This window comes from Vanacampus margaritifer, chromosome 2 (assembly GCF_051991255.1).
Source record: "Vanacampus margaritifer isolate UIUO_Vmar chromosome 2, RoL_Vmar_1.0, whole genome shotgun sequence".
Lineage (NCBI taxonomy): Eukaryota > Metazoa > Chordata > Actinopteri > Syngnathiformes > Syngnathidae > Vanacampus > Vanacampus margaritifer.
Window position 1 is genome coordinate 18,104,081 of NC_135433.1, and position 16,367 is coordinate 18,120,447.

At 38.1% G+C, this 16,367-nt stretch overlaps 1 protein-coding gene across 3 annotated transcripts in view; it reads right to left on the reverse strand.

The window, feature by feature from the left end:
* The window catches only part of bahcc1a (BAH domain and coiled-coil containing 1a), a 76,043-nt gene extending 66,052 nt beyond the window's left edge, over positions 1-9,991 (reverse strand). For all 3 annotated transcript variants that reach the window (XM_077557109.1, XM_077557110.1, XM_077557108.1), the window contains exons 1-2: positions 9,761-9,991; positions 7,482-7,807 (exon numbers count right to left, since the gene is read on the reverse strand). In XM_077557109.1, the coding sequence (XP_077413235.1) occupies positions 7,482-7,653 (172 nt within the window). In that variant the 5' untranslated portion in view covers positions 7,654-7,807; positions 9,761-9,991. The remainder of the gene's footprint in view (positions 1-7,481; positions 7,808-9,760) is intronic.
* Between the last annotated feature and the right edge of the window lie 6,376 nt (positions 9,992-16,367).

Below are 16,367 nucleotides of genomic sequence, written 5' to 3' on the forward strand. Positions count from 1 at the left end.
CACCGCTCATCGACTGGCTGCAATGGAAAATCTGTGGCCGGTGTACTTTTCAGGAGGGAAAGTTTTGAGGCTCTACATATACTGTAATGCATTCTTTATTCTTTATTTTATATCAAGGAAGAAATGTTTTTCCTTTTCTACGCCATCCATTGACTATACTACTGTAGTGTTTCCATGACAAAAACTCTCCACTTTTTCGTAAATATAAATATATATATATATTATTGTGAAAACTGCATTATTGCTATGACTTGGCCAGCTGGATGCCACTTTGTACCCACAAAAGTCATTTTTTCTGAATTTTGCTTGCGTAATTTGAATCTGTTTTGCTGAAACAAATCTGACGTGATACAACATTTTTAATTGGCTGTTGCATCTGTAATGTCGTTCACTGTTGATTGAAATTTGGAATCATAGCAAAACGTGAATTTGACGGTTGGCCACTCATGAAAACAAATTGTCGAACCCCACGTCGCTCGGTGTGTAGCGAACCGTAATGTACTCCACAACATGAACATGTTTGCTTCGGAAGTGAAACAAATTGTTTCCATTTTTAGAAGCAACATTGTACACTGCCGCGCTATTATCACAGACAGTATGGCACACCTTATCACCATGCTTTTTTTTTTTTTTACACCAACCTTGAAATATTCATTGTGTCTGTTAAATATTCATGTCAACCGGTGTGCAGGTTAGTCCCCGGGGGGATCCGACGCTCTCTGCAAACAAGATACTCAGTGGGGCTAACGTCGCTAGCATATAAGACAATGGATGGGGACATTAATGACTAACAACGGACATCCTACCCGAGAGGTTTTGTTTCTCTCGTTTTTAAGCATGCATTTTTCAGGGTTTAGACATAAAAACTACTTTGAGAGTCCTTTTCATGAGTTCATCTTATCTTTCTCTACTGCATAAAAGCTGTTGTCGTGTTGACGAGTAGCCAAAACAGTTTTGGTGCTTTTTGCAACCGACTCCAACGTCACCATTATCGGGTTGGATTTCATCTACCTACCATTTCTATTTGTTATTGCTTTCACCAACAACAGTGGTCAACTTGTATCATTGAATACTAGAGATAGACTGATATGTTTTTTCAGGGCCGATATTAGTAGTCAAGGAGGCCGATAACCGATATTTGGAGCCGATATTCATTTTTTTTCTCTTCTTTGTTATATGCATGTTTATCGAACAACTTTTCAGACCTTTCAAAATGTAGAAGTTTTTTTTTTTTATCTTGGACCATAGACATCCTTTTAAATTTCTACCAAAATGTTCAGGAAGCTACCAGGGTTTTCAGTACATCTTAAAAAGTTAAATGGCAACTAAAAAAGTAAACACCACAAGTCTCTACTGTTTTCAACAGTAAATATTTTTTTTTCCAAAATGTAAAAATACCTGAAATCTTAAACTTTCACATTTCTTTCTTTTAATGTCGAACAAAAACAAACGGTTCAGAAGGCTCACAGGGTCAGCAGCATCTCTTATAAAGTTAACTGAAATTTTAAATAAATAGTTCAGAGATTAAAATGGTTTTAGATTTACCTTATATTGGCTGTCAGATGAAAAAAACAAACAAACAAAAAAAGGCCAATACCACTATTCGTCAAAATGTTTTTGTATACGTATGTGTGCGTATACCACAGCCATTTTCATACAATCACAAATTAATGTGATGGTATATGCTAAAAAAAATAAACAAATAAATATGTCTTTCAGTGTTTACATGAGAACAATAAGCATTTTTAAATTTGTTTAGTTTATTGAAAGTTGTCTTGCCCCTTTTTGAAATTGTCATATAATCTCTCTTCTCGAGCGTTTAAAAAAAAATCATATGAAACTAATGTGTAATGTAATGTAAACTAAAATGCATAATGGTGGTATCCAAAGTACGGCTTTTGGGGGCTTTTGGGTGTCGCGGCTCTTTTTTGTTGTCAGACTGCAATATATTTTATAATTATAAAATTACACACGGGCAATTCTGAACAAATAGGAAGAATAACATAATGAAGGATTATGTTATGTTTAAATTTCATAAAGACTGTGTGTTCGGTCTAGACAAGGAAAAGGCCCTGCAGGAGTGTTTTGATGTGACTGACTACACTTGTGTTTTTAAAGAAGTACATTTTAGTTGTTATTGTTCAAAGTAATGATACTGCGATCGGTCAGCCACCGATTGTGATTGGCCGATTTTGGTGGGACAATATATGGTCAGCCTATTTCAATCAATGCCTTTCAATGCCAATCACGAAAACTGATCGTCCGCAGCTCGTACTTTGGAGCCTGCAACCAACTCCAGAACAGCTTGTGTGCAGAATTGCGGCCCCTCCCCCTCCCCTTAACACTGCACGTTAGACATCAAACCAGTAACTGATGTGTGTGCATTGCATGCATGTCCTGTTTTTGTATAGTAAAGGGATGGAAATTTGCGTTGAATTATTATTTTTTTATCTGATTAATCAATTTTTCAGGGGGAAAAAAATCATTGCCGGATTAATCAAATATTAACTCATTCACTGCCATAAATTCATTTAAAAAAAAAAGATTATTACAAATTAGGGGCAAGAAGCGGTTAAATGTTTTTAATTGTAATTAATCACATGACTTCACTCGTTAACTCACAACTAATCACAAATTCTATATGTTCAAAAAATCTGGAAAAAAACAACCCTTTTTTTTAATGTCAAAACGACACTGATATTAATAATTTGAAAACATTTTGACCATAAAAACTTTACTGGAAACAGAGTACAGTTGGACCTCAACTACTGGTGGGAGATGGAAGATGATTCCGACTGCAAATAGTGAAAATCAGCAAATGATGGATGCTCCTATATAACTGTATTTTATTTTTTTGTTAATAATAATAATAATAATAATACACATACGGCTTGGGTAAATTTGCGAAGTTTTGGCGAACTTCTGTGTGTTCTCTATTCTATGACCATTCCCGAGTCATTTTGCTTTCCCAGGAAATAGAAATGCAGCATATGTAACCTATGACAAAAATGGAATATAAATGAAGTGTTCTATACATACACGCATAATATCTTAACCTACATTTATATTGGTTTTAGCATGTTGAGTAAACAATGAAGCAAAACATCCTTAAATGTTTCTTTATGCGTCCCTCTGTAGGAAAGGTTAAAGGGAGACTTGACTCATTGAGCCATTTTCAACAGGAAGAAGATCCTAGTTTGTCTATAATTAATATGATGAACTCATTATTTTTCATGAACAATTAATACCTTTAAAAACTCTTCTTTTTTTTTTACACTTGCTGTTGACTGAAGATGATATCACCTGTGCTCAGGAAACAGGTAACGAGTCACGACCAATCATGGCTCAGTTTGCTGAGCAAACCCAGAAAACCGCTGATTCACGTGATTGGCTATCTTTTTCCTCATTGTTGATGAAAAATAATTATCACATTCATTCTGGAGAACACGGCTCAATGATCCCTTTAAGACACCCCCACCAAAAAGCATTACACTTAAAATCTCATTTTATATATGATATAATAAATGTCACATATAAAATAGCCTGGCACTGAATATGGTGTTGTAAAAGAAAAATTATTTCACTTTGAAAATACAGTACGTATTTCTAAACTTCCAACGCCTGAAAATGTGCAGCGAATTGAAGACATTTGGAAGACTGAATCGCGAGATAAGGTTTTGTCTCTCGTCACACCCAAAAGTGACGAGAGCGGAGAGAACAATAAGCCACCTGTGTTGCTTGTGCACGGGAGCGATGGCATTTGCAGTCTTCGTGTTGGTGCGCCACAAGAGATATTCCATCCATCCTTTGTGTATGTGTGTGTGTGTGTGGTTTTGTCTTTGCTACATTGTGGGGCCCATACGCGCGTGTTTTTCCAGGTTTAACTACCATTGTGGGGACATTTTGTCAAGACTTGGTTTTAGAGTTTAGGTTTGAATTGGGTTGTGGTTGAGGTTATGGTAAGGAATGGGGGTAGGCCATCATTTTTGATGGTTGGGGTTAGGGGAAGGGGCTAGGAAATGCATCAAGTCAATGAGATGTCCCCACGGTGATACAAAGACAAGTGTGTGTATGTGTGTGTATGTGTGTCAAAAGCAAACATGAATGGAGAGCGATGAAAGGCTAATAAATTCTCTACATTCCATGTCATATTTTTCAATGTGAATGACACCATTTTGCAAATGCATTGGGCATCTTCATTTTCAGCTCTTCGTTATTTGGCCTCCTCTTAAATGCAGCCTGCCATTGAAAATGACAAAAGGGCTATGCAATGGTAACATTTGAAAACATTTAACAACGCCATTTTCATACATCAACTAGTATTTCTGCTTCTCTCTTATTAGGTGTAAAGATGAATATCAAAAAGGTTGAATTTAACTCATTCACTGCCATAGACGGCTATAGATGTCAAAAAATCATTTGAACTGTTTCTATTAGTTTAACATTTTTTTCCACTTTTGTTAACGGGAGTATGAAAACCTAGGAAAAAAATATTGTACATTTAGAACAGATATAAAACTAGTGAAATCATGCGCTTAATTACAATTTTTTGTAATCGCCTCACAACCCTAATTTTTAATAGAAAAGCTTATTTTAAAAAAATGTCTACGTTTTCATACTCTTGTTAACAAAAGTGGAAAAAATGTTAAGCTAATAGAAATAGTTCAAATAAATTTTTGATGTTTATAGGCGTCAATGGCAGTGAATAATGAAGAAATATAAAGATGGTAATAAAAGCAGAAATTGCGTTGCTTTCTTACCATCAAGTAACTGCAATTAGAATCCAAAAAGTTTAAATAAATGACATACATAAACACACCACTTTTCTTTTTGGTCCCATGTGCTGACTTTTGATGTAGCCAAATTGGTGTAAATCTGTTGGTGAGCATTTCTCCTTGGCCAAGATAATCCGGTGTGGCAGTCAAGATGTTATTGTACAGGTGTGCCTTTGACTGCCCACTCTAAAATGTGCAGTTGCATCACACACGCTTTTAATAAATGCTAAATGAACGCAGTGTCACAAATGTAAATACTCCTGAGTCACTTGTCAAAGCTGGCGCGTGCACCGTGAACACATTTGCACCCCGACGCTTTGAAGGCCAACTCAGGAGGACGCCGCAGGGGGGAGGGGGGACCACCCGGTCCCTGCCGCCCACCCCCCGACCCATCGTTGCACCGTCACCCGTGCGAAGCCGCGCTCACCCACGCAGCCCACGTCCACCAGACGACGGCATCAACGCTAAGTGACAAAGCGTGGTTTGCTTGCGCGGCCGCGACCCTCCACAACGCGCGCCCAAGACGTCTTTACAACAATGAAGGCCTTGATTATCCTCAAACACGACACTTGATCCTCAAATCTGTCATTCAAAGGATAACATTGCTGTATTTTCTGCTTCTTCTTTTTTTTATGTTGTGGCGTAACAGAGATTAAGATGGGCAGAAGCATCAATAATCAGTGGGTTGTTGTGGGAGGTGGGGGAGGGGGATTCGTGAGCTATTTGATACATCTGCGCGTTTTGTTCACATAGGTCTTAAATTTGATCGAAACGTGTTACTATAGCAACGTAATCATATCACATTGGTATCGTATAACTTCTAGCACAGTATCAACTCACTCGTGTGTGCATTAGCATTGTGTTAGGCTAATAATAGTAGCCTAAATCATTTCTGACCATTTTCGGAAAAACAACAAAAAAAGATGACAACAAAGAAGATTACCGTGACCTGGGTGACGGTCAACCTACACAGATATTATGAAAAAAACCACATTTTTGTATTTTCTGTATTTTACTGTATTTTCTATTGTTATCGTGACAGTCACTTCAAATTACTTGGGCAATCATGCTATTAGGCTAACGATTTCACCACTTCTTATGAGAAATAGTACCTAAATATAAGGGCTAGATGTAGACTCTGCCTTAATCTGCCTCACTCTGCCTTGAGTGCTATGCTAGCATTTTAGCATTTCATTAATTCTCATTACAAATAGTGGCTGACTAGCACCCAAGTTTCCAAAATGTCTTATTGATCTGTGATGGCACTTTCTACTCAAGTGGCTATCTTGCTCTAGTATGTTAGCATACCAACTGCGAATATGTTAGCATTTCATCAATTTGCATTAAAACTGGATGTGAATAAGTGGCAGAGATGCATTGACATCAAATCCCTATCAAATGATGTCAAATCCTGATCCATCTGTCTTGGCATTTTCACTGCACAGGTTGCCATCTTGCGAAATGTAAGCATACCAACTGCTTGCATGTGTTCTCATCAAAATTTGTCCTTGAATACAGGCCATGATGTACAGTCAAATCCTTAGCGAGCCGTCTTGGCACTTTTCCATGTAAACATTTGAACAATTCTCCATCTATCAGTATTGTAACTCACGATGTTTACATATATCTATATCTAGATTTCAACATTTATATTGTTTTTAAGTGTAACAATTCAATGTGCAAAACAAATAAATTGAGACATTAGCGAAAACTGAAGAACAGAAGTTGCATTGGTATCATGACGTTTCATCGCGTGTGTCATTTATTGCGCAATCGCTGTATGATAATACCCTGTTACTAAATATCACAATATAGTATCCTGAAAATCGCAAAAACAAAAAAAGATGCTAGCGGGGTACTGTTTTAATTTTTTGTCAAAAGCTTTTATCTATGAAAGTTGGTTGCTGCAATCACTGCAATATGCATTAGACTTAATATAAAAAAAAGTAGGTACTAAGAAAATGTACATTTCTGAGCCTAAAATTGTCTACTTCCTATTTTTCGTTTTTAATTTTCTTGTGCTAATTGACTATATTAGCTTCATATCAATTTAAAGTGAAATGAATTCAACAACATCGTTATGCACAAAACAATGGTCACTATCCATGTAGTGAAGAAAAGCCATCACGTAAATATTGATTTCGATTAATGCGCAATTGCTGTATTGTGATATCTACTGGTAGGTATCAATGACTGCTGTGACTCCCTCCCTTAATAACCCGGGTGTCCACTGCTGGGTTTAAAAAAAAAAAAGTATTCCATGGTAGTAAAACAAAATTGCAGAAATGAAGGCCATTAAAAGGTATTGCATTGCATTGCATTTTTACGAGACATTCCATTTTATTTTTGTGTTGAAAGGTTTATCTCTCAAAGCAACAACTGCGTGCCGGGTTTGGTTTTTAAAAAGGTATTACATTTAATTTAAGGACTTCTGAATAAATACTGTGACATTTACTTAATTCTGCAATAACAGTTTGCTTAAAATGCTTTTAACCTACGTGATAAATAAAATATACACGCACAAAAATCTGGTGATTTATGAGTTGCTATCTGAGCAGTTAAAGTGTCCACGGTCACTCCTTAAGAGCATTGATGGGGGGGGGGGGTCATTTTATTTCTTTTTTTTAATCACCATCAGGTTTGTGCTGCAAGCTTCACACTCGTGAATGTGAGTTCGGACAATCGTCAGTTGAATGTTGGACTAACCTGAGTGGGGAGCCATCGGTATGTGTGACGGGTAGTACTTCCCCGCGGGGAAGTGACCGGCGTGCTGCACGGAACTGTGGCCGGACGGGGCGATCCGGGAGGTGGCTCGGTGCACCAGGGCGCCCCGCTCCGAGAGGAGGTGGGCCGGAGCCGCGAAGTCCCGTCCTTCCATTCCCGACAAAGTCCAATAATCCGCAATCCGGATGGGGTCCGGTGAGGAAAATCAAACGCAGCCCATAGAATAATCCTCTGCTTGGGATGTGTGTGTTGCATTCAGTCGGTCGCGGGGCTCACGCAGCCGAAAACGTCGCTCCGGATCATCTTTTCTGCCCAGAAAAAAAAGAAGGAGAGAGAAATGGAAGCAAAATGATGCAAGGCGAGCACAAAACAAGACATTAGTGCTGCTTCATTGAATTTACTCTACTCGAGAGGCTCTCTCTTTTTTTTTTGTTGAGTGGAGATCCTAACGGGCCTTGCTCTATCGATCAAGCCGGCTTTAGCGTACCTCTCCCGGTCAAGCCTCGCTCTACTGCACGCTCCTACTTCCGGTCGTCCACTCGCTCGTTATTCGCCATAAAACATCCACGTTTTTACAAAATACATTCAGCTCTTCATTTTAGACCTGCTTACTCGTCCTATTGTCTCCTTAATTCGGATTTATTTTTAAAATTGTTTTTTTTCAATGCACTGCTATTAAAACAATCGGTTCATAATTATAATATTAAAAAAATATATCACGTGAAAAAAGGATGGATGACATTTAAATTCAAAGATGCGTCATCAACCTCTCGATCGTTGCATGTGTGTGTGCATGCATTAGAGTGCACTCACCATGCACGACTTATTTCTCAACAGAAAATCAAGTGAAGGCAGCACAATATTCATTATCATTATTTTTATTAATATTAATATTATTTGTATTATTATCATTTGATATTATTGCACAAACAATATGTAAAATTTAGATTAAAATGCAAAAATGGAAACAATCAATAATCACATTTTTAGTAATAAAATCTAATTTTGCTCCAGCTAGCAGGGCAATATTACATTGAATTAAATAATATAATATAAATATTCCTCGCAATTTACGGGCCCCTTACACCCCCTGCATGCAGCCCCCCACCTCCTCCCATGCATGACACACACATACGCACACACACATTGGTCTCGTGTGCTTCATCCACAACAATAAAAAAAATCTCCCACCTAGTCGAAAACGTGTTGAAAGGCAACGTATAGTGCGCTACTGTGCAAGCACGTGTGGCTTATATGCGGTGAAGAGTAAGAAAATGGCTACTGCAAACATGACAGCTGAGATTGTAATGGAGGTGAAGGAGGAATGAAGAGAGAGGGGGGTGGGGGGGGATTCATTGGAAGCGAATGGCCGCCCGTCAGCTGCCTTTGTCTCGGCTTTGCATGCAGCCATTAGCCCGCCATGCTGGTGCTTCCAAACACCTCATCGACATTGCTGGGGGGAAAACCCGCCGTTCAGATGCCTTCAAATCTATAAACAGTCGCCTTCCGCGTTCGTTCCCTTTCGCCTTAAATGTGCTCCAAAACGTCGAAAATTTGAGTGATTTGTTTAAAAACGTCCAAAATAATCGACGTCGTCTAACGTAATTAATTAAATTAGGCTACTGTCAGCTTTAGCACATAAAACAAAAAGGGGAGAGAATAAATCAAATTATGAGGTAGTTCTTTTTTAAATTAATATTATTATTTTATTTTTGAATCGCTCTTCCCGAGCTGCGGGAGCAGGCGGCCCTTCGTGACAAAGCCGGCCGGGAGGGAGTGCATCTCGGCCGGGGAGAGCCACGAGCATGACTCGCTCGCTGCTACGGTTTCCACTTTCGCAATCACACCAATCGATCATTTTCTCACATTTAAGCACTATATTAAATATGCTTAAAACGTAGATGTATTTGAAGAAAAATGCGATGAATAAAATGATTTAATTTAAAAACAATACGCCAGTAATAATAATGAAATACATGCTGACAAAACGGAATTTTAATGCGAATGTTTGTGAGTTTTAAAAATCATAATTGTGACGTATTACTATTTAAAGTGGGCAATTTTCAGCTCGTTGCATTAAATCATATTTCCCTAATGTGAAGCCCAAACATCCTGTTTATTCAAAATTTCAAATCAAATTTGCATTTTAGACCGACAAAAATCTCCAATTATGCAATAAAACGACAACAAGCCTCTTCTGAGTTTGTCCATTCACGGAATTTAAGGCAATATCAAGCAATAATATAAAAATCGCTACTTACTGGCATGTTAAAATCCTGCATACGAATGAATTAAAATCGCACAATTCACTGGAAGCGATGCTGCAGGGAAGAATGCGACGCCCATTGAAAGTGTCTGTGAAGCGGTCAAACGGAGGCAGGCAGTCCGAGCGGCTCCGGTATGTCCATGAGAGGTGCCTCGGAGTCGGGATGTAGCGGGGACTGGGACGCTTCCGGCCTGGCTGGATCGCGCCTCGGTCCTTCCAAGCGGCGTTTTTCTCTCCCGGTGCGACTGCGTGCCTGGCGCCCGCGCGCAGGGTAAACACGCGCCGCCATTGGTGGGATACCTGCATGCTAATGAGCTGCGAGGCCTGCGATTGGACATTGGCGAGGACCAATCACGCACCGATTTGCCTTCTCAACGCGGAGGGAAGCGGCAGATTTAAAGCACAGGATGCTTTTGTTCACAATGCCTGCTTGCAAGACAGTGGCATGTAAAGCACAGTAGAGAAGTTGTGTGTGCGGTTGGACGAGTTTGAAATCACTGTCGATATATAGTCGCTTTAAACCTTATAGCAGACAGAACATTTGAATGCATCTGGTTTATTGACCAGCCCAAGCAATTTTGCTGCCCATTCAAAAAAATTCTTTGGTGGGCCCCACTATTGTTTTTAGCAAGCAGTCACACTCTTCATTTGGGTTGTCGTCTTGTTTTTGTAGCAGCACCATTTCCCAACACTCACAGTTTTGTTTTTGTTTTGTTTTTGACAGTGGCGCCTTGAGATACAAGTTTACTTTGCTCTGTGGTCATGCTTGTAGCTCAACGCACTTGTATCTCAAATCATCTTTTCTGCACTGAAATGAATTTAAAAAACCAGGGCTGACTGAAATTGATCTTTTTTTAGGCTAATGCCGATTTCGATATTTTGCAGTAATAAAATTCCGATAAACTATTAATCAACCAATGAACGTTCTATTTTAAATAAGCCATGGTCCCAAAAACATATTTATACATTTTCCCCATGTTTTTTTATGCTAGAGCATACAGAAGCCTTTGATGCAGCCTCTGACCTGAAGAGGTCGTTTAAAGGAATGGTAGTTATTACAAAAAAACGGCCAGCAGGTGGCAGCAGAGCAAAAGAGATCAACCAGGGCCATGTTGGAAAAAAAGCACTTTTACTCACATTTCTAAATATATTTGTGAATAATGATGAAATGTAGCTATAATGCTAATTGCTGCAAAACAGAAGCAGATACAAATATACTATTTTTCCTGACGAAAGAAGAGAATCTAATCTTTCCATGTTTTTATAGCAATAGAACACAATATTCTGTGGGCTTTGCGAAATCAGTCAAAATCCAGTAAAACAGCCGGGAGCGAAGGGGGTTGCTTCAGTGAAAATGGCTGGGAATGAATGAGTTAAAAATGCATAGAAACATACTTTATTAACATTACCGCAAATAAATAATCAATTAAATACAATTATTAATAATCAGAAAATGAAAAAAATAAGACAATCACTTTTTCACATGCAAATAAATTACACAAACACAAATGAAAAAAATGGCATACTAAAATTGCCACAAAGACACCATTTTGGTTGTCTGATGTAAAAACACATATAGGAAACATCAATAAGAAAAAAATTGAGGTGGTTAACTATACAAGTAATCAGAACTATATTTTGAGGTACTAAACCACAAAAAAAAACAATCAGTAAAAATGAACACCAAATGTTGCAGTTGCACTCAGCTACACCTTTTTTGGGGCTGTTTCACAAGCCAGGAGCGAAGGGGGTTGCTTCAGTGAAAATGGCTGGGAGTGAATGAGTTAATTAAAGAAAATGAATAAAACAATTTATTATTGGTCCCTTTATGCTTACATCAATTAATATATTAGCAGAACATTGAACTGTTTTGAAACACTTTGTTTTTTTAGTATTTGTTTATTTTGACAACAGAGAGAAAAATTGGAACAAATCTGCGGATTTTTTGGTAACATTTGAACGTTATTATCTTCGTCTTACGTCTTTCGTCAGGCCCTAATTTAAACACCAACCAAAATGTTTGTATCATGTTTTTTTAAAAGAAATATGTCAACATATATACAGTAACGTACTTTATATAAACATGCAGTAAATCGAAGTAGTATAAGAACCAACGTCTTCGTAAAAGCGAACGTAATGCCAGCATGCAGGTTTGAAATTTTACACTCTCTGGCCCTATTGTGTTGAAATCAATTGTGTCACTGTTTGGCAATTATTTTATACATCATGGTAGATTTAGCAGAATCTTTGAATGAAAGAAGCTACACAAGGTCGTTAACACAAAGCCGCTTTTAAAGTGAAAAGGGATGAAAATGGGTCGTTTTGACTGTCGTTTGCATGACAGTAGTGTTCTGGAGCCTGAAACCAAATTGAAAGTATTTTAAAATGTCCGCATTAGCATTTGTATATAGTGAGAACAGCGCTGTTGTCCCAAGTATGTCATATTCAAGCATCAATGACAAAACACAGACTGAGGAAACAATCACGGCCGACAAGATTACATATAAAGACAAAGCAAATGTGCTAACAGGCAACGCGAAACCCGCAATTGACTTGGGAGTTACGGGTTGAATCGATTAGTCGACGTTTATTTTAAGTCAACTGATCGCTAATCACGTCTTTTTGGAATATCGTCATCTCATCGGCCAGGGTCAAAGAGTACGAATTTAAGCTGGTTGGGAAATTGTGAAAGAGAGTAGCGGTTAGCTTTGCTAGCTTTGGCTATTTCGACCGCTGCTAGTCTTAAAAAGATACACATTTTTATGATGTGGATTCTTAGGGCATGCTAAGCACAAGCTGGTTGAGAGAAACGTACGCAGGGCTCAGCAATTAATTACAACAACTACTTTCAGCGTAAAGATGAGTTGTATTTTTTTAAGCATTAGTTGCTCCGCTGAATCATGTCATCATCTGAAACCAGCCCGTTTGGGGAAGGCTGTTGAATCAACTTCAACTTTCATCGCGTTATACTAGTCCACTAAAAAAACAAAACTGTTCAACCCATTATGAGTAGTGACAATTGCTTGTTTCACAATTTTTGAATGATCCTGCCAACAAATCAATGAACATTCAATCGGATTGCTGTGATGTCATGCATTACAATTAAAAATTGTAATCGCCTGACGATTTATCGTAATTAATCGCATGACTTCGTTAGTTAACTCACGATTAATCACACATTTTATATCTGTTCTAAATGTGCAATAATTCTTAAAAATAGGTTTTCATACTCTTGTTAACAAAAGTAGAATAAAAAAAATTGAAATAGTTCAAATGATTTTTTGACGTTTATAACCGTCACTGGCAGTAAATGAATTAAAAATAAGAAAGAAAACATTAGAAAAAAAAATTGGGGCGTCAGGCGATTAAATTTTTTAATTGTAACTAATCGCATGACTTCACTAGTTAACTCACAAATAATCACAAACTTTATATCTGTTAAATGCACAATATAAAAATTCTAGGTTTTCATACTCTTGTTAACAAAAGTAGAATAAAAAATAAATAAATAATAGAAATAGTTCAAATGAATTTTTGACATCTATAACCGTCAATGGCAATGAAAGAGTTAAAAGTCTTGTTGTACTTGTATTAATAAAACAACATGGAAAAGTGTTTCTAGTTACACACTTCTGCTTGTTGGATTCTTGTGAATGGAGCCTTTTTTTTTTTAAAGAAAATAAAGAAGCATTGCATTTTTGACATACGGGTCTAACCTGCAGTGCAAAGTCAGCCAATGTCAGCACGGAGGGGATTCAACATAAATATAATTTACAAGTATGGGCTATTTAACTGAAACGATGTCAAAATATTAGGTGATGGCATGTTCAAGTCTTTTTGCAGTTTAAGACATATAACCTGCAATGTATCCAATGAAAAAACACTTATTTTGTTGATGGTAAATTTCCTTTTGGGAACCTTTGGGAAAACATTTTTTTAGGAGGCCAATTTTGATCATTGAATCACCTAACAAAATGTGATTTATGAAATAAATAGGATGACCATCCATCCATCCATGCATTTTTTATGCCGCTTATCCTCGTTAGGGTCGTTGATGTGCTGACGCCTATGCCAGGCGAGAGTGATCGGGTACACCCTGGAATGGTCGCCAGCCAGTAGGGTTGATCTCAACTGACGTCACATCAACATCTTGTCTGCTCATTAATACGCATAAGGCCCGAACTTTCAGACAAACATTTAGCGAGTAGTAGCAACGCCTAAAGATGCATCATTTTGGAAGAGGACAATGTCCCAGGCGTGAAATTTTAACATGGTTCATCGACAAACACAGTGTGGTGCAGCTTAAATGTTGGTGGACATGCAGAGGTATCAAAGTGGCGGAAAGAAAGCAGTTATAATAGAAAGGTACGATCATAGCATTTACTCCGGTGCAGTCCAGCTAGCTCGCCCAGCTAATCTAGTGTTGCTAATTCTCATGAAAACTAAACACATTGAGATACATATGCAGACATATATGTGTGTATGTTTGTATAAGTATGTGTATTTTTGAATGAATGACCTTTCATTATTGCATGACGCTGAATATTTACAAACGAAAGCCCTTTTGTGTGTGCGCCCGTGCTGCTGATTGGCTGGCGCGCCTCCATCGTATTGTCAGTCACCAGAGTGTAAACAAGCCTCTGATTGGCTGACAGCCAGTCCGCATTGGACTGCCTGCAAGCAAAAAAAAAAAGAAAAGGCAATAACTGTCCAGGCGGTTTCAAGGCGTCCCCGGGGTAGATGATGAAAGGGGATAAGAAGGGGGCTGTTTCAAGGCGCGCCCCAACCCTATCCCCCCCTCCCTCGCCTCCAAAGGCGGACCCCTGTTGGCCCTGAAGCCAAACGAGTCAAGCGTGAATCAAAGAGAATATACAGCAGAGCGAGGGGGGAATGATAGCTTGGATATTAGCAATAATGGAGCTGTTCCTGCCATCCAATTCGTCAGCGAAAATCGTTGCCGCTTGTCGTGGAGTGTTGTTGTTGTGTGTGTTTTTTTTAATGAAGACGACGTGCGTATTAGTGTAAAATTTGTGCATGTTTTCGCGTGCGGCTGGCTGCATGAGGTTTGTCGCAGTGGGCTGGCTGGTGCGGTAAAATAAAACAACACTCGGTAATTGCTTGCGAGTAAATCATTTGCACATTTGCGGTTTGGGGCTGCAAAAGGTGGGTTTGCACGGTGAGTTTGGAATAGACGACACAGGCGACGTAATAGTGGGTGATGTGTGCAATGTATGTGTGCGTGTAGCATTTAGCCTGCCACTTCTCCCATTGTCAGCACCCACTCACTGTAGCTAGAAGTGGCTGACTGCAGTACATGTCTGTATAATAAAATACAAAAATAGAAAGAAGAAAGGATTATCTCTTTCAATGTCATGTTTTTCATTTTCATTTTTTTGTAATATGAATACATTGGAATTAAAGGATAAATCATTCATTTATTTTTCTTCAGTAGGTATGTATTACAATTTTAAGGCTTATGACAAATGCAAAAAAAAAGACGATTCACATATAGTCCTACTCCCAAATATACCACATTTATAATAAACATTCTTTATATGACTCTTGTTATTGCTACATTTTGTGCAATTGTCTCTACATACACCTACACATTTTTGAGGGAGTTGAAATACAATATAGCGAAACATAATATTGTGTACTACCAAATAATTACGCATTTATTCTGATTTTGTCTATCATTTTTGTGTGGCCCTTATTTATGAACACCCCGCTAAAAACACTGTTCTTTATCAATACACACATTTTGAGGAAGGTGAAATATAAAGGCAGCACTGTAATATCAACAGCCAAAAACATTAAGATGCCTATTGACGTATATCTATTTAAATTTATCATTTATATTTAAAATGTCCTCCCAGATTTATAACACTTTTACATGACCCTTATTTATGAATATCCCGCAAAAAAATAAAAAATACACACTGCCCTTTATACATATTTTGAGGAAGGTGAAACATTCATTATAATTGTCAGACTATAAAACTATCAAACTAAGGATTACACCTGATGACAATGAATATATGATTTTTTTTTTCTTGCGGTGGAATTTGATTAATATCATGCATTTTCAGACTCCCTGTGTGAAATATTTAAAAAATGTACAATGTGGAATCCACATGCACACATCTTGTTGTCTATACAGGCTGCATGATAATTAAAGCCGGTTGAGTGACTTGTAAGGGGAAATGCCGTTTTACAAGGAGGATGATTGTCCTTGATCAATAAAGTGCTGATGATTGACAGCTCTTTCCTCCCACCCACTTGCACAGGACAGACGACCCTCGCGGATATTCAAGATGGACAAACCGTGCAGCCCTTTTGCATTTATGTCCTCAATAAAAAGTGGGACACAGGAGCAGACATTTTTAGTCACAATGCGGCTTATCTTCCGGGGTTTAAAAAAAAACAAAAACAAAATAATAATCCCAAAAAAAGGATTAAGTGTTAAGAGCACAAAAGCGCTTGATGACATTTTGTGGATCAAGGCTTCCGCTTTTATTAAAAACAAACCCACACATTTCAATGGAGCTATCTTTGATCTTATTCCTCATAAGCTCGGATGGCTAACAAAATATCCTGGTCGC